Source organism: Esox lucius, chromosome 13 (assembly GCF_011004845.1).
Source record: "Esox lucius isolate fEsoLuc1 chromosome 13, fEsoLuc1.pri, whole genome shotgun sequence".
In the NCBI taxonomy this organism is placed as follows: domain Eukaryota; kingdom Metazoa; phylum Chordata; class Actinopteri; order Esociformes; family Esocidae; genus Esox; species Esox lucius.
The window spans coordinates 30,531,165-30,550,230 of record NC_047581.1 but is presented as its reverse complement, the minus strand read 5'-3'; the positions used below and the strand labels follow the sequence as shown (position 1 = coordinate 30,550,230).

The 19,066-nt window shown below is 44.8% G+C and overlaps 1 protein-coding gene across 2 annotated transcripts in view; it reads left to right on the top strand.

The window, feature by feature from the left end:
- The window catches only part of LOC105014530 (protein unc-13 homolog B), a 160,375-nt gene that overhangs the window by 126,085 nt on the left and 15,224 nt on the right, over nt 1–19,066 (top strand). The window contains exons 1-14 of one of the 2 annotated variants that reach the window (XM_034296331.1): nt 7,211–7,409; nt 7,493–7,578; nt 7,732–7,767; nt 10,213–10,254; nt 10,794–10,920; nt 11,197–11,293; nt 12,681–12,824; nt 14,036–14,113; nt 14,975–15,052; nt 15,386–15,406; nt 16,405–16,443; nt 16,657–16,689; nt 17,869–17,874; nt 18,788–18,820. In XM_034296331.1, the coding sequence (XP_034152222.1) occupies nt 7,536–7,578; nt 7,732–7,767; nt 10,213–10,254; nt 10,794–10,920; nt 11,197–11,293; nt 12,681–12,824; nt 14,036–14,113; nt 14,975–15,052; nt 15,386–15,406; nt 16,405–16,443; nt 16,657–16,689; nt 17,869–17,874; nt 18,788–18,820 (777 nt within the window). In that variant the 5' untranslated portion in view covers nt 7,211–7,409; nt 7,493–7,535. Of the gene's footprint in view, nt 1–3,201; nt 3,271–3,701; nt 3,792–6,681; nt 6,823–7,210; nt 7,410–7,492; nt 7,579–7,731; nt 7,768–10,212; nt 10,255–10,793; nt 10,921–11,196; nt 11,294–12,680; nt 12,825–14,035; nt 14,114–14,974; nt 15,053–15,385; nt 15,407–16,404; nt 16,444–16,656; nt 16,690–17,868; nt 17,875–18,787; nt 18,821–19,066 lie in introns of those variants that run through there. The other variant, XM_034296332.1, reaches the window with a different exon arrangement.

Below are 19,066 nucleotides of genomic sequence, written 5' to 3'. Positions count from 1 at the left end.
TTCAAATTCATTAACCATTTAAAACAAACAAATTCTGTATTTCATAATTTCTTTTAGAATATTCTATATAGTTTGATGACGACCCAGTAGATGAACTGATGCTCTGACTGGATGGTGATGCTGCAGAGGAGGATGTCCATGCTGATAGGGACGAATCGTATGCTAATGACACCAAACGGTGTTAGGCTCTGGCGGTTACATGGGGTTCAAAAAGGCCTGGTGGTTCTAGTGTTGAACCAGGCTGGGCTTGTCGCTAGGCCTGGGAAACACCTGTAGGATTTTTGTTGCAAAGGGATATTTTCTCTTTTCAGTAACGTCTCAAAACAGGTTAACCCAATGAAATTTGCTTGGGATGGCCTTATGCAGGTGTTGACGATAATAGGGGATGTTGGGGGGTTGGGGTGTCTCCAGGGATGTTGGGGGGTTGGGGTGTCTCCAGGGGATGTTGGGGGGTCGGGGGGTCTCCGGGGATGTTGGGGGGTCGGGGTGTCTCCGGGGATGTTGGGGGGTCGGGTGTCTCCAGGGATGTTGGGGGGTCGCGGTGTCTCCAGGGACGTTGGGGGGTCGGGGTGTCTCCAGGGGATGTTGGGGGGTCGGGGTGTCTCCAGGGGATGTTGGGGGGTCGGGGTGTCTCCAGGGGATGTTGGGGGGTCGGGGTGTCTCCAGGGATGTTGGGGGGTCAGGGTGTCTCCAGGGGCTGTTGGGGGTCCTGGTTCCTCAAGGGATATTGGGGTGTTGGGGTGTCTCTAGAGGATGTTGGCGTGGGAGTTTTCAGAGGATGTGTTGTGGAGGCTTGTGGAGTTTTGTAATGGAGGCAGGGGTAACATGGATGATGTATCCTGACCCAGTAAGTCTAAACCTGCCCGATCGGAACATTTAGATGTGGACACGGTACATTCCGACGTTTGACTAGAAGAAGTGTTGTGTTGTAAGTTGCTGTGCGTTTGTTACTCTAGGCCGCTGCCTCTGGGACACATACCGCCGCGCCTTGGGTTTGAATCCAGACCATTTTCGGCAGACACTCTCTCCTCTATCTTACCCTGTCTCTCTCAATAAAGCACATAATGGCTTAAAAAAGAGACATATTTTTATTGAATCCACTGGAAGCAATTTAACAAAGTGCCTTTTGCTTTGTTGGTGCAGGAAGCGTTCAGGAAACATGACAGCCCCCAGCATCAGCAGCCAACTTTATAGTCTCAGCCGACGCGTTGCACACATTTCAGTTCATAAAGCCATCTTGAATAACCTACCTCCATACTTACTGACTGTGTTGACCTTTATAGATGCAGGCTGTCAGACCCGTTCTCTGGGATGTCTGACTGTGTTGACCTTCAGATATACAGGCTGTCAGACCCGTTCTCCGGGATGTCTGACTGCGTTGACCTCCAGAGGTGCAGGTGTCAGACCCGTTCTCCTGGATGTCTGACTGCGTTGACCTCCAGAGGTACAGGCTGTCAGACCCGTTCTCCGGGATGTCTGACTGCGTTGACCTCCAGAGGTACAGGCTGTCAGACCCATTCTCCGGGATGTCTGACTTTGTTGACCTTAAGAGGTACAGGCTGTCAGACCCATTCTCCGGGATGTCTTGACTATGTTGACCTTCAGAGGTACAGGCTGTCAGACCCGTTCTCCGGGATGTCTGACTGTGTTGACCTTCAGAGGTACAGGCTGTCAGACCCGTTCTCCGGGATGTCTGACTGTGATGACCTTAAGAGGTACAGGCTGTCAGACCCGTTCTCCGGGATGTCTGACTGTGTTGACCTTCAGAGGTGCAGGCTGTCAGACCCGTTCTCCGGGATGTCTGACTGTGTTGACCTTCAGAGGTGCAGGCTGTCAGACCCGTTCTCCGGGATGTCTGACTGTGTTGACCTTAAGAGGTACAGGCTGTCAGACCCGTTCTCCGGGATGTCTGACTGTGTTGACCTTAAGAGGTACAGGCTGTCAGACCCGTTCTCCGGGATGTCTGACTGTGTTGACCCCGTAACCTCAACAGTGTTAGGTAAAGACATCATACTTATGGAATGGTCTCCAAAAAACAGCAGGGTCCTCTTTTATGTTACCCTCTACTTGCAATCACATGGCTATTTGGCACAGAGAGCAAGAGTGTGTGGGTGTGCATCTGTGTGTGTGGATATGTATGGGATTGGGTGGCAGCAGTATTCTGTTTGAATATTAACTTTGAGACATGTATTCTTATAATGTAGGCTAGAACCTTTAGCGTTCTGACAGGTTTCTATCCTGATAATGTAGGTTAGAGCCTTTAGCGTTCTGACAGGTTTCTATCCTGATAATGTAGGTTAGAAACTTTAGCGTTCTAAAAAGTGGAATTGATTTGACAGGGAGTCCGGGTTAGATTAGCTGGCTGATGGGACTGGGGCACACTGTAGATAGAAAACACACACACATCCACGCACATACCGGCACACAAACGCTGACATACTGACACAAACTAAACACGATCACACACAGACAGGGCACACCTTTTACTACAGTCCCAGGAAGACTGAGGAATCTGTCCATTAGCCGTGGGGAAGGACAGTGGGCCCTTATAGCTGGAACCAGAACAAAACTATTATCTCTGTCTGAAGGTGAGGGGTGGGGGGGTGGGGGGGGGGTTGGCTTCTGTACTATCCACTCACAGAGGTGTGTGTGTGTGGGTGTCGGTGTGTGTGTGGGTGTCGGTGTGTGTGTGGGTGTCGGTGTGTGTGTGGGTGTGGGCCTCTATTAGGATATTAAAGTATCCGTAGTGACAGCTCAATATTCAATACCACCTATAAATCTAGATGAATGTGTCCTGTCCTCTCTTCACCTATCCTCTAATAACTCTCCTCTTCCTTTCTCCTGGTCTCTACTCCTCCTGTTTCCTCCTCCACATCTCCTTTTTCCTTCTCTCATTTGCTGTCTCCCCCTATCCTCCACTAATCCTTTCTCTCCTTTAATCTCCATTACGGTTTGTCCATTGTTTTCGACACACACATGCACAAGCACGCGCACACACACACCAATCCATCATGCCAACTCTTTAACAGCTTAGGCAGATACTCATGAGCTTGGACGGCATTTGGGTGTCTGTACAAGTGTCCCCTGTGAACAAAGTCACGCTATACATTAATCTCATACATTCTATTCTCCTCTCTGTTCTCTCTCCTCCCTCTCCTTTCCTCTCTGTCTCTCTCTCTCTGCCTTGTTCCCCTAACACAGAAGGACCGTTTTGTTAAGCTCCTGGATCAGCTGCACAACTCTCTTCGTATTGACCTGTCCACGTACAGAGTAAGCCTTCTACATCCCCCCCTTCATTCCGGTGTCCCACATTCTCAGGAAGGTAGTGGCAATGACTGCTGTCACCCACCACACTGCTCTGGTAATGTGATAGAATATCCAATCAGGATAGGCCCTTCAGCTCTAAGCCAATCGGGGTACGCCATGAATTATGTGCAATTTTTAATATGTATCTGTCCCTAGCCTATTCCTCTGTCCCTCTCTCTCCTTCTCTCCCTCTCTCATTCTCTCCCTCTCTCATTCTCTCCCTCTCTCCTCTCTAATTTGTCTGCCTTCTCTCCATCTCTCCTCCTTCCATCCCTACCTCACCTCCCACCCACATTTTCCCCTCTTTTCTTCTCCTTTCCTTGTCTTCTTCCCTTCTCGTCTTCCCTTCTCGTCTTCCCTTCTTTCTTTCCCTTTTTTCCTTCTCTACCCATTAGAATAACTTCCCAGCCAGCAGCAAGGCTCGTCTACAGGACCTGAAGTCCACTGTGGATCTGCTCACCAGCATCACCTTCTTCAGACTAAAGGTGGACAAACTCCACAGACACACACATTTACATACAGACACATACTTTACACACATTTACATACAGACACATACTTTACACACATTTACATACAGACACATACTTTACACACATTTACATACAGACTGTACTGTATACGTTAATGTTCATAGGAATCTTTTTTATGTCAACTTTTATGCAGATGTTTGTCACTGATTGTAAGATAAAACGGAACAGATATTTATTTAGTTCTGCAACACTTAAGGCCCCCGTTTGAAAAAGAAATCGCTCCATTAGACTCAAACTGGTTATTCCACCTTCAGTAGCCATGACTGCATCCAAGCACCTCCTGTAGTTATTGATCAGTCTGTCACAGTGCCGTGAAGTTTGACACCTCCATGCAGAACCACTGCTTTTACGGGTCTTTGAGTATGAACTGCCCATGTCAGGTACCATCTGTGGCTCTGTTGTTGGGTGAGACCCCAGAACTTTAGGAATAGCTTTGTAACCCCTTTCTTGATATATATTAAATAGCTGTTTTCTGGTGGTGTTCAGGTATGTATTTTGGTCCTTGCGTGAGGTGGTTTGAACCCTACATTATTCAGAGGTATGTTGGGCAGGGCTGGCCCAAATCAGACCTGATTGTTTCCAGTGGTTCCAGTGGTTCAGGTTACAACTTCTTTGCACCTGAAGATTGCAGGTTTGATTACTCACCACAATAAACAATCAATACACTCAATCTCTTTCTCAGACCCTATCTAAATATAACTACAACCCAATAAAAGATTTGGACAAAATTAATGTGAAAAATGTTCTATAATTGCAAAAAGTCTGACAGGGAACATGTGCTTTTTCACCACAGTACACACACACACACACACACACACACACCACTCTTGCATAGAGGCTATCCCTTTGAGCTCTCTCAGTACCATCCAAATGCAATTCAGTACATATTTGTCCATAAAGCAGTGGATTATTGGATTAAATAGTACCATAAAAATCTATTTCAATCTCGCCTAACGACCAAACAATTGATCATCTGATCATCTGTGTTTTACTGTAATGACGATTGTCTGTCCTTCTTTCTCTCTTTATTTGGGTCTGTCTTTCTGACAGTCTCTGTGCCCCATGTTTCCAGGTGTTTGAACTATATCTGGCTGTCTGTCTGTGTATGTCTATCTTTCTGACTGTCTTTCTGCTCTGTGTCCAGGTGTTGGATCTGTCTGTCTGTCTTTGTCTGTCTTTCTTCCTGTCTCTCTGCACCGTGTGTTCAGGTGCTGGCCCTGTCTGTCTTTGTGTGTGTTTGTCTGTCTGTCTGTCTGTCTTCCTGTCTGTCTCTCTGCACCCTGTGTTCAGGTGCTGGATCTGTCTGTGTGTGTGTGCCTGTCTGTCTTCCTGACTGTCTCTCTGCACCCTGTGTTCAGGTGCTGGACCTGTCTGTGTGTGTCTGTCTGTCTGTCTTCCTGACTGTCTCTCTGCACCGTGTGTTCAGGTGCTGGACCTGTCTGTCTGTGTGTGTCTGTCTGTCTTTGTCTGTCTGTCTTCCTGACTGTCTCTCTGCACTGTGAGTTCAAGTGCTGGCCCTGTCTGTCAGTGTGTGTTTCTGTCTGTCTTCCTGACTGTCTCTCTGCACCATGTGTTCAGGTGCTGGACCTGTCTGTGTGTGTGTGTGTGTCTGTCTGTCTTCCTGACTGTCTCTCTGCACTGTGTGTTCCGGTGCTGGACCTATCCGTCTGTGTGTGTCTGTCTGTCTTCCTGACTCTCTACACTGTGTGTTCAGGTGCTGGACCTGTCTGTCTGTGTGTGTCTGTCTTCCTGACTGTCTCTCTGCACCATGTGTTCAGGTGCTGGACCTGTCTGTCTGTCTGTCTGTGTGTGTTTCTGTCTGTCTTCCTGACTGTCTCTCTGCTCTGTGTCCAGGTGTTGGACCTGTCTGTCTGTCTGTGGCTGTCTTTCTTCCTGTCTCTCTGCACCGTGTGTTCAGGTGCTGGCCCTGTCTGTCTTTGTGTGTGTTTGTCTGTCTGTCTGTCTGTCTGTCTGTCTGTCTTCCTGTCTGTCTCTCTGCACCCTGTGTTCAGGTGCTGGATCTGTCTGTGTGTGTGTGCCTGTCTGTCTTCCTGACTGTCTCTCTGCACCCTGTGTTCAGGTGCTGGACCTGTCTGTGTGTGTCTGTCTGTCTGTCTTCCTGACTGTCTCTCTGCACCGTGTGTTCAGGTGCTGGACCTGTCTGTCTGTGTGTGTCTGTCTGTCTTTGTCTGTCTGTCTTCCTGACTGTCTCTCTGCACTGTGAGTTCAAGTGCTGGCCCTGTCTGTCAGTGTGTGTTTCTGTCTGTCTTCCTGACTGTCTCTCTGCACCATGTGTTCAGGTGCTGGACCTGTCTGTGTGTGTGTGTGTGTGTGTGTCTGTCTGTCTTCCTGACTGTCTCTCTGCACTGTGTGTTCCGGTGCTGGACCTATCTGTCTGTGTGTGTCTGTCTGTCTTCCTGACTCTCTACACTGTGTGTTCAGGTGCTGGACCTGTCTGTCTGTGTGTGTCTGTCTTCCTGACTGTCTCTCTGCACCAAGTGTTCAGGTGCTGGACCTGTCTGTCTGTCTGTCTGTGTGTGTTTCTGTCTATCTTCTTGACTGTCTCTCTGCACCAAGTGTTCAGGTGCTGGACCTGTCTGTGTGTGTGTCTGTCTGTCTTCCTGACTGTCTCTCTGCACTGTGTGTTCAGGTGCTGGACCTGTCTGTGTGTGTGTGTGCCTGTCTATCTTCCTGACTGTCTCTCTGCACCATGTGTTCCGGTGCTGGACCTCTCTGTCTGTGTGTGTCTGTCTGTCTTCCTGACTGTCTTTCTGCACCGTGTGTTCAGGTGCTGGACCTGTCTGTCTGTCTTCCTGACTGTCTTTCTGCACTGTGTGTTCAGGTGCTGGAGCTCCAGAACCCCCCCAGGGCAGCCCATGTGGTGAAAGATTGCGTGAAGGCCTGTGGTAACTCCACTTACGAATACATCTTCAACAACTGTACCGAGCTCTATATGAGGCAGTTCCAACCTGCCGTGGAGCCTGTGAGTATTCTTCTTCCTCTACTTCTACTACTTTTATTATTTTCATCCACTGCTTTTCTTCTTTTACTAATAATTCATCTACTTCATATTTTGTTCTTCCCCTTTTACTGCTTTCTTCTTCTATTAATTCTACTGCTTTGCTTCTACTATTAGTTCTACTATTTTTTTAACTCTACCAACTCTACTACTTTTCTTCTCCTTTTACCTCTTCTTTTACATTCAAATCAGTTATTATTAAGCTTTGCCCTGTTTTTAACTGAGAGCTGCTATACTTTGTGTGTGGGACCAGTATTAGAAGCTCTGTTCTTTGTCCCACAGCCCAAGACAGAAAAGAAGATGGTGAAGAAGAAGAAGAAGAAAGAGAAGACTGAGAAGAATGAGGGGGAGGAGGAGGGAGCTGAGGAAGAAAAAGTGGAGGAAGAAGAGGAAGAAGAAGAGGAGGAGGTAGAGGAAGAGCAGGAAGAAGTGAAGGAGCCTGAAGAGACCGGCCCAACTATTCACAACCTGGACTTCTGGCCCAAACTCATCACCCTCATTGTGTCCATCATAGAAGAGGACAAGAACTCCTACACACCCATCATCAACCAGTTAGTACACACCGGACACACACACACAAACACACACAGAAACAGACAGACTGACCCCTGAACTCTGACTCCTGTGTTTATAGGTTTCCCCAGGAGCTCAACGTGGGGAAGGTCAGTGCAGAGGTCATGTGGACGCTGTTTGCTCAAGATATGAAGTACGCCCTGGAAGGTAAGGGTGTGTGTGTGTGTGCGTGTGTGTGTGCGTGTGTTTTCCAGTGCACATGTCAGCCAGACATCCTGTTTTATTCATCTTTGTCTCATCCTCATCTCCACTCTTCTTTCTTCCCGTTCTTCCTCCTCCCCGGTTGTCCATTTCTTTCAGTCTTAGATAACATCGACCACTACCACTGGAACCATGGTGAGGTCATAGGTTATCCAATACCTCACTTGTTAGATGTTGTTGGTCAACGCTAGTTGCTCATTTAGTACTCCTGGTTAGCATAGTCGTCGTGTTGCTGCCTGTCCGGTTTCTTGTACCCCACGGTCATTTCTGTCTTTGATAATAATTCAGTTATTTTAATAGTGTAATTGTTTTTCCTGCATATCCTGATATTCTGTTTGGTCTTTTTTTCCTGAGATGAACACTGCTTCGGGAGGTGTAGTTGCTGGTTCAATTTGATTTCGGAAAGTATTCAGACACCCTCACTTTCTCCACATCATGTTATGTTGTGTTATAGACTTCATGTAGAAGTGAGGAAGTAATATTTTTGCCATCATCTACACACAATACCCCGTAGTGACAAAGCGAAAACATGTTTCTCTCAACCCCTGTCAAATTTGGTAGTGAGCATTAGTGAACTGCAGTCTTCAGGTCTCCTTACAGATGTTCTGGTGTTCATTCATGTCTCAGATTTGGCTGGGCCACTCTAGGACATTCACAGACTTGTCCCCGAAGCCATCGACGCATTGTCTTCACTGTGTGCTTGAAATTGTTACTGTATTGAAAGATTCATCTTCTTTCAAGGACCTTTCTGTATTTTGCTCCATTCATCCCTCCTTCAATTCTGACCAGTCTCCCAATCCATGCTGATATCAGTCAGGTGAAGAGCGGTGCCTTGTTATCACCAGGCACAGTGCTTGGCATTCATGCCTAATAGAGAATATGTTTCCTGATACTCTGAATCCTTCAGGTGGCATGTCAGATACCTTTTACTCAGAAGTGGCTTTCATCTAGCCACTCTACTATAAAGACCTAAATGATGGGGAGCTACAGAGATGGTTGTTCTCCTGGGAGATTCTCCCATTTCTACAGAAGCTTTGTTAGTGTGACCTTTGGCTTCTTGGTCCCTTCCCTATGTTGGACAGACTCCAATTAAGTTACAATCAATTTCTAGAGACATCTGAAGGATGGTCAAAAGACACGGGTACATCTGAGCTGAATATGGAGTGAATTGGCAAAGGGTCTGAATTCTTTTTTATAAGTTACCTTGTTTTCTGCTTTTATTATGAAATGTTGTGTCTAGGTGGATGGCATAAAAAAGTATCTTAATCAATTAGAAATTGTGTCCATAACAGAACAAAATGTGGAGGAAGTGACAGGGTCTGAATACCTTTCAAAGACACCGTAGAACTGTGGCAGAACGGCCCTTGTGTTTGAGATGTGTGGACTGAGCCGATGGTTGGGGCGATGCCAAAGTCACCATTGTTGTATTGTACATTTAGAAAAGCCTTTCCAGTGCAACAATAATGCTGTATTTTGGGGGTCTTGCACTTACACAACTACTCGAAATATCGATTTCCTTTTTGTTAGTAAGATATTTATATAACTGTGACAATCAGTGGAACATTCATCATGCACAATATCTCAGACACGACTGGTTCTGATGAGACTATTTGCCAGTGTGATTGGGTATTAACTAAATGACCCTGATTGCCCAGAAGTGGGCACTAGATTAACCCAATGAACTTTGTTATTGTCACACGCAATATCTTAGTTCACCCAAGGGAAGGTGCTGCATAATTCACGGGGGATGACATGTCCAATGTTACCATGGTTCTCTGTAGAGCTGTGTAACATTGTGTAACAGCCCTATCTACAGTCACTGTGTAACTGTGTAACAGCTGTACAACATACCATGTAATATTAGCTTGTCCTTAGTTTACTGTTAACCATCTCCCAAGCAGGTGGCAGAAATCTGATATCAACTTCAGAGGGGACATTGCGTCTTATTAATATTATTTAAATGACCTAGTTATGTTTACAGTGATCTATTGGGGGGAACAAATCATTGTTTTTCCCAGGACGGCCCCCCCGAGGATTTCCATCCCTCCCAAGTAACATAAGCTTGTCCTTAGTTTACTGTTAACTTGTCTCTTGATAGAACCATCTCACAAGTAACATTAACTTGCCTTCAGTTTAATGGGACCCTTGGTTCTTTAGGCCTTTAGTCATGGCGACGCCCCCCTCCCCCTCAAAAAAAAGAAAAAGAAAACAACAACAATATTTAAAGTTTTAAAATACTCCATGACCTTAGCAACTGAGAAGGATGTTGTTTTCTATCTTTAGAGACGTATTTTACCAGTTCACTTGTACTTTTTCTTTACTAAAGCTGACTGTTTCCGCAGAGACAGCGACTAACTTACAATGACTCAGCCTTACTGACAACTGTAGAAAACATACCTCTGTCTTCTTCTTTCATCATCTATCATTCAATCTTTCCTGACAGTTTTTCCATCATTAATTCATCTATTCTCTGCTCCCTTTTGCACTTTCTCTCTCCCGCCCTTGTTGCTTGTTCTCTCCTGCACTCTCTCTCCCTCACATTCTTCTTTTGTTTGTATCTTATTTGTGTTGCCATCTCAGCGCCCAAAACAATCCACATCCGCAAACTAGACTTTTATGCTGGTAAGACACCCTGTGTGTGTGTGTGTGTGTGTGTGTGTGTGTGTGTGTGTGTGTGTGTGTGTGCACTTCAGTTGTTCTCAGTTTGTTCTGTTGGCCACTAACCTCTCTTGGACTGAACAGTCAAAACACAGCAAACAGGAATATGTATCATGTGGTGTAGTAGCCAGAATATCCAAAGTCTCTCAGAGAAACACACGTGCACAAACACACAAGGAATATATACACTCATGACTGTAAGACACCTAGGAGTGTACAGTAAACTGTAATAATGATAATTATTATTATTATTTGTGGTAATAGTAGTAGTATTAAATAATGCTACCAATAATTAGTATTAGTATTATAGTAATGTGGCCTTGCAACAGACACACACATTGGCCTGTGCCCAGATGAATCGGGATAGCAGGTGACAAGCACTTCTGACCTTAATCCAATTTCAGCCAGACCGAGGCTAACTGTATGTGTTTGTGTGTGTACCTGTGTACCTGTGTGTGTGTGTGTGTGTGTGTGTGTGTATCTGTGTGTGTTCCTGTCCTCAGAGCATGAGAAGCACCGTCTTTGTAAGAGTGCTGACTACATGAATCTACACTTCAAAGTCAAGTGGCTCTACAATGAGTATGTTGCCGACCTGCCGGCCTTCCAGGACACCATACCTGAATACTCTGCGTGAGTTGCAACACACACAGACAGAACTGAATCAGAATCCCTATATGTAGGTTTGAGAATCACAGAGTTAGCTCATGCTTTTGTTTTACTCATCGTGTCTAATCCTTCTCTCACATCCTCATGGCACATCTTTTAAAACATGATCTTCCTGTCTGCATGGACTTGACCTTTCATTCTCATTTCTGTCTTCCTCTCTTTTTTTCTCCTTCACTTTTCATTCCCTCTTTTGCCTTCCCTCTGTTCTTTTCTTTTTCTCTTTCTCCTCTCTTTTCTCAGATGGTTTTTGCAGTTTGTCCTTCAGTGGCTTGGTGAGAATGAGGATGTTTCCATGGAATTTATGCATGGAGCTCTAGAGAGAGACAAGAGAGAAGGGGTGAGTTACCACATGACTCACTTAGACCACAACTAACTTATCAGACAACTCACCTCACGACTAACTTACCAGACAACTCACTTACTATACAACTAATTTACCAGACAACTCACTTACTACACGACTAACTTACCAGACAACTCACTTACCACATGACTCACTTATCAGACAACTCACTTACCATATGACTCACTTATCAGACAACTCACTTACCACACGACTAACTACCGGACGACTAACTTACCAGACAACTCACTTACCACATGACTCACTTATCAGACAACTCACTTACCACATGACTCACTTATCAGACAACTCACTCACAACATGACTAACTTACCAGACAACTCACTTACTACACGACTAATTTACCAGACAACTCACTTACTACACGACTAACTTACCAGACAACTCACTTACTACACGACTCACTTACCAGACAACTCACTTACTACACGACTAACTTACCAGACAACTCACTTACCACACGACTAACTTACCAGACAACTCACTTACCACACGACTAACTTACCACATGGCTAACTTACCAGACAACTCACTTACCACACGATTAACTTACCAGACAACTCACTTACCACACGACTAACTTACCACTTGGCTAACTTACCAGACAACTCACTTACCACACGATTAACTTATCAGACAACTCACTTACCACACGACTAACTTACCACATGGCTAACTTACCAGACAACTCACTTACCACACGACTAACTTACCAGACAACTCACTTACCACACGACTCACTTACCAGACAACTCACTTACCACATGACTAACTACCGGATGACTAACTTACCGGACAACTCACTTACTACACGACTAACTTACCGGATGACTCACTTACCAGACGACTCAAATACCCAACAACTCACTTACACCACAACTCACTTACCCACAACTAACTTTCACCCACTTACCTACACAACAAACTTACCCAACACCTTGTTTGCACAGTTTCTTGGCACCCGTTCACACACACGTTTGTACACTGTTGAGGGGTTGAAGGGGGATAGTACCGGAAGAAGGTCAGGGACCTTTCTGGACCAAGGCAAGTGCGGACGTAAGAGACGCCAAAGTCGGCCAACCAGAAGAACATCACAGAGAACATTCTTTTATCTTCCATGAATTCATTGTCCCCCGGCATTCTTCTTTGTGAATCCATCGTTTTAGACTAATGAAGTGCTAATAGCAGAAACGTTTATGTAGGCCAAAATTTTTCTTCATATCCATTCTGGGGATTTCTGCAAGTGCACACTTTCAGAAAAGGCCAGAGAGCCAGAAGAGCCGCAGACTAATTTTATCTGATCAGATCTTCAGATCTTGACCTGTGACACCAGACCTCTCTTCCTGTCTCCTTGTCACAGTTCCAGCAGACATCTGAACATGCTCTGTTCTCCAGCTCCGTTGTGGACATCTTCACCCAGCTCAACCAGAGCTTTGAGATTATCAAGAAACTCGACTGCCCAGACCCCAAGGTTCAGGCTCACTATAACAGACGCTTTGCCAAGGTAGTTACACACACACACACACACACACACGCATACATACCTGTACACACACACACACGCACAGACTCTCCCTCACTCGCTCATAAAGGGAGAAGTAAATTAAATCATCACTTTGAAACCAATTGTAATTTATTTTCAAAACTGACAAAAGCAAACAGCGTAATAAATACAGGACACTGTTAAAAACAAGATACGCCACATAATAAATACACAGTCAACAGCGTAATTCACAAGACAAAATATGAAATGTTCATCCAGGAAAGAAAGAGGAGTCAGAGAGAGAGAGAGAGAGGGGCATATTAATTTTATCGACATTTAATTACAGCTGGTGGCACTTTGAAGGAGCGGTGTTTCTCGCGTGGCTGTGTGGGTACGGGGTCACTGTTGTATAGTACTGCGTTTTTGCTGACTGCAATGCATTGAACCCGGGGTGTAGTTGCTGCGTTGGTATAAGTCTTCAGAAGGGAAGGCCACTGGTGGCTGTCAACAGTTTGTGTGAAAGGCGGGTCGATGCAAACTCGTTAAATAAGAATGGGTAATGCAAGCCATTGCTCTGAGCTGTCTTTCACTTGCTCTCTCCTTCTGTCTCTCTCTCTTTCTCTCCAGGTCCCCATCTCACTCGCTCTCTTTCCTCCAGTCGTATTTCTCTCTAACCTCCTCTCTAATTTTCTCCCTCCGTTCTATCCCTCCCTCTTTCTCTCAATTCAATTTACCCTTGTTCTCTTTCTGTCTGTCTGTCTCTCTCTCTCTCTAGCCAGAGGGGTGTATGGTCCTATAGTTAGTGACTGCTCTGAGAAATTGGGCTTCTGAGGCGAGAGGAAAACAAACAAACTTAATACAGGAAGGAGCAGGCTCATGTTTTATGGATGAGGGCAAAAGGATCAGGGGGGATGGATGAGGGTGGAGAGATCACGTGGATGGATGAGGGCGGAGGGATAGGTTGGCTTGTCATTTGGCTTGGTTTCGGGTTCGACTTCGCAAAGGGAAAATCTCTCACTAAGATCTCTCATCTTAATAAGTATAACTGGGAACATCTTTCACTGAGAGCCAGCCTGAGTTAATTTAGGCCAACTATTTCACAGAGAGAGTTGTGGGTTTAATATAGCAATTTCTAAGTTACGGGAAAACTCTTTAACACGGTGAGGTATGGTCCATGTAGTCTGTTCTTTTGGGGTGTATGGTAATCTGGGTCTATGTCTCTGCCTCTCCAGACCATTGGCAAGGTGTTGATGCAGTACTGTGCGATCCTCTCTAAGGACTTCCCCTCCTACTGTCAGAAGGAGAAGATAGTGAGTATTGCTAACACACACACACACCTACTGTCCGGAGAAGACACACGTGTGCACACACTCAGACACACACTCATCTACTTTCAGAAGAAGATAGTGAGTACTGCACACACACACACACAACTTTTCATCAGAAGTAGAGTACTGTTTACATACACATCTACTGTCATAAAGAGATGATTGTGGGTACTGAACACACACACACATCTACTGTCAGAAAGAGATGATTGTGGGTAGTGAACACACACACACACACACACACATCTACTGTCAGAAAGAGAAGATTGTGGGTACTGAACACACACACATCTACTGTCAGAAAGAGAAGATTGTGGGTACTGAACACACACACACATCTACTGTCAGAAAGAGAAGATGGTGGGTATTGAACACACACACACATCTACCGTCAGAAAGAGAAGATTGTGGGTACTGAACACACACATCTACTGTCAGAAAGAGAAGATGGTGGGTATTGAACACACACACACATCTACCGTCAGAAAGAGAAGATTGTGGGTACTGAACACACACATCTACCGTCCGAGGACGACTGTGAATAGTGCTGTCCCTTCAGGGGGGGATATATACCTATCAGAGTAAAAGTCTCCATTCACTCTAACCTGGTTTCTGAGAGGGACCAAGCCTTCTCTACAGTGTGTGAATGCATCTTCCTGGAGCCTGAAACGTCCCGCTTTTTCTTACTCTTCTTCTGTATTTGCCTTCATTTTCTCTCTCTGCCACCCTGTCTCTTTCATTGTATCTCTCTCCCTCTCTTTCCCGCTCCCCCTTTCATTCCTCCTTTCTCTCTCTCTCTCTGTCTTTCCTTCTTTCTCTCTCCATGTCTCATCCGGTCTCTAGCCTTGCGTGTTGATGAATAACATCCAGCAGATGCGAGTCCTGTTGGAGAAGATGTTTGAGTGTATGGGTGCTAAACAGGTGAGACACACACCACACACACCACCCTAGGCCTAGATTACAGGGGTGTGCGCAGGCATGTGCGTGTGTGTGTGTGCCTGCGTGCAGGCGTGTGCGTGCGCATGTGTGATCATAGCTATGTGCTTGTTGGAGCACATTGAGTCAGCTGTCTTTCTTTTTGAACTAGTGCGAGAAAGGTTTCCCTAGAATCAGAAGCCAAGACCCAGCGGCAAAAAACTGTAGATGTGCCGTTGAGCAAGGCACTAAGTCAAGGTGCTCCTCAGAGTGACTGTGGATGAGAATGTCTGCTAAGTGACCTATGTACATGACTGACCAACGCCTGTGTCTCAACAGATGGCTCAAGAGGAGTGTATGGTAGGTCAAAGGTTATCTCAGACTCCACCTGTTCCCCAGGTGTCTGGACCCCAAACTCCTTATCTGTGCACTTTGTCTTGTCATTCTGTGATCTACCTCTACACCAGTACACCAGTATACGTATCCCTCAAAGTAAAGTCAGTTCCCAAGTAAATCCTGCCTGATATGATGTTCAGACCCTTTCCCCAGAGATCAGCTGGTGTAACTCAGCCCATCTCTCCACCAGCTCTCCTCCGCTTCTACTATGTACTTGATACATTCTAGTCTTGAAGACCTCTCCTTTATATAGCTTCTTGTTGGTCTGAAGACCTCTCCTTTATATCTCATTGTTGGTGGTCTGAAGATCTCTCCTTTATATCTCATTGTAGGTCTGAAGACCTCTCCTTTATACCTCATTGTAGGTCTGAAGACCTCTCCTTTATATCTCATTGTAGGTCTGAAGACCTCTCCTTTATATCTCATTGTTGGTCTGAAGACCTCTTCTTTATATCTCATTGTTGGTCTGAAGACCTCTCCTTTATACCTCATTGTAGGTCTGAAGACCTCTCCTTTATATCTCATTGTAGGTCTGAAGACCTCTCCTTTATATCTCATTGTTGGTCTGAAGACCTCTCCTTTATATCTCATTGTTGGTCTGAAGACCTCTCCTTTATATCTCATTGTTGGTCTGAAGACCTCTCCTTTATATCTCATTGTAGGTCTGAAGATCTCTCCTTTATATCTCATTGTTGGTCTGAAGACCTCTCCTTTATATCCCCTTATAGGTTTAAAGGACTCCTTGTATGTATAGTTCCTTGTAGTTCCGTGTGGGTCTAAATACCTCTCCTATATAGAGATTATTGTTCGATTGTTATAGTATCCCCGTTTTATCCCAGTGTTGAGCCCCCCCCCCCCCCCCCCCCGAATCGCCGTTACATTAATAAAAACATGACCTTTTCATGAGGGGCACTATTAAATATATGTCACTGATTAATGGGTTTCCACATTTTTCTCCCAAGCTTGAGGATGAGGAGGAAGATGAGGACTGTGACGAGGGGGTAGGTCTGTCCACCGGACACAGGCTGCTGAGATGTTTCTATTACCTGGCATAGAATCTTGCTGTTCTTCTGTCATAGCCATTGTACCACAGGGAACAGTACTGTAGGCTCATGACGTTATGAATTTTCCTTTGGAAATTGAACAGCCTTTTGCTCAGTGTTGTGTGTGTGTGTGTGCGTGTGCGTGCGCGTGCGTGTGTGTGTCCTCTCTAGGCTGTATCGGACCATGAGGGGGAGGATGACATGGTTGGTATTAATCTTCCTGGCTGGCCTTAGTTCATGTTTATTTTTTTATTTTTTACATTAATGAAGCTTGTTTTTATATGAAACAATATTACATGTTAGGCCTGTAGTTTCTGTGTAGCACCCCTATTATGTGTGTTGAGATCATAGTATTGATACTTCAGTTTCTTGCTCCTCAATCATTTAGTTTTAGTCAGAGTCCTTGTTTCGCTAGCCCAACACTGTCGTACTGGAAGGTCAAGGGGGGAGTTCTATTATAGCAGTTAAACTAGAAATGTTATCTTGGTATGGATCCCCACACTCATTTTAAGTGACGTGTCACATGGTTGTAGGTAATACAGATTTTTTGCAGTAAAAGGTGAATCTTTAACCTGGAGGATGTTTCTGTAAAGAGCATAATATTTAGTGTAACCTTGAGCTTGTAGTTGTCACGCCCTCCCCCGGCTTGGATTCACAGCTTTTCTCCTGCGTTCATGACCGCACCCCACAAACCGCCACTCCTGAACGCACCCCACGCTCCGCCACTCCTGAACGCACCCCGGTCATCAGATCCCAATCACCATCATTCTGATCACCTGTGTCCCCACCTGTGTCTGGTTTGTGTCCCTGTTTAGTTCTGTTCAGTTCCCCTTAGCCTTTGTGAGGGACTGACTGTTTTTCCATTCTTTACTGAGCCTTTGGTTTGCAGTCTACTTCTGAAGTTAAGCCTTATCGATAGCCCGTGTTCTGACCTTAGCTGTGTTTCCTGTCTACTCCGATTTTAGCCCCGTGATTTGGTATAGTTTGCCTCTATTCTGACACTCTGGTTTTGACCCTTTGCCTGCTTCCTTTGACTCTGCTTTTGCCTCGCCCCTTGCTTCGTAGTACCCATGGCTAAATAAACTGCCTGATGCTCTGCGTCTGGATCTTGCAACCACTCTCTCCAGCTCAGTCATTACAGTAGTCCAGTAGTTATTATAATATGTTGTCTTACCGTGATCTTGTAGTTTATAGATAATGTTGTGTGTTGAGTGTGAGCTTTTAGCTTTTATGAATAATATAATTTTTACTCTATAAAATGGATTATTGAATGAGATGGTTTGACTTTGTCACAATTCAATATTCTTCTTTTATACTGACACAACTTTTCTGTTTTCTGTTTTTATTTCATAATTTTCTGGGATCCTTTTTGGGCTGCTATAGTCAGAGGTGAGAGATAAAGGCTGACTGTGCTGTTATTGCCATATAGTAGATTTCTCTGTATAGACCATTTTATACTGGTTATTATAAGATATGGTCCATTTTATACTGGTTATTATAAGATATGGTCTCTGATATCTGAGCGCTTTTGTTTGTATTGATGGGTTTCTAAATGTTGTATCCAACATGGCCCAAGATATATTGATAAATGTACCCACATATATATAGTTAAATAACAGACTTACTTATAACATTGTTAAATAACTGAGGTAAATGACGTGCACTGCAATACAATACAATATAAAAAATATATTTTTAAAGCCCCTTAAATAAAATGTAGATTTCTGCTATAGCAGAAGTGTTCAGGGCCCTGGAACGTGTTTTCTTAGCAGCAAAGTAGGTGAAGGAAAGAAGACCATCGCCAAATGACAAACTGCTCTCCCGGACTGGCAGTGTCGTCTCTGGGCAGGAGTGCCGTTGGAGGTTTGGCAGGGAAGGGTGCAGGCGATCGTAGTTTAGGCGGAGCAATGATTATACGAAATTAGCACCGATTTATAGAACTGAGGACAGTCTTGTCCGCCCATTACCTTCAGACGTCAACTGATTTTATTAAAAGGTGGTTTTGAGCTTAAGAACATAGATTTAGCCGATGAAACGGGTTCTTTAAATTTTTCGCAATAAATCTCATACAAGAAGGGCAATCTCATATCGTCATTCAGCTTTGAACATGGTGTTATTACTTTTTTTTGTTACTTTTTCTTTGTTCGTTTTTTAGCCACTCAAAATTGTGGTTCTCAACTCAACACTCTTCAAGGAACCCATACCGCTCTATTTTTATTAGTGATTTATCATTATTTAACCCTCCTTTCTGATCTCCTAATCTCTTCATTTTTCCCTCCTTTCTCCCTTATCTTGTTCTCAGTCTGCCTGTTCGGACTCAGAGGCTGGCTCAGAGGTGAGGGGGTTTCTGGGAAAAGACAGCTCTGTATACTAAACCCTCTCCCTGTATGTAAAACCTGAAAGTCTAAACTCCTGTATCCCCAAATGTGCACACGCAGAAACACAAAAAACAACCATGAAAACACTATCACACAAACAACTCTGTCCCTGCTGTTACTGTGTGCTGTGCTAGTTGTTTGTGACAGCAGTCAAACTGTTTAATAAAGCCACTCTCACTGATCTTCATTAGCCATTCAAGAGA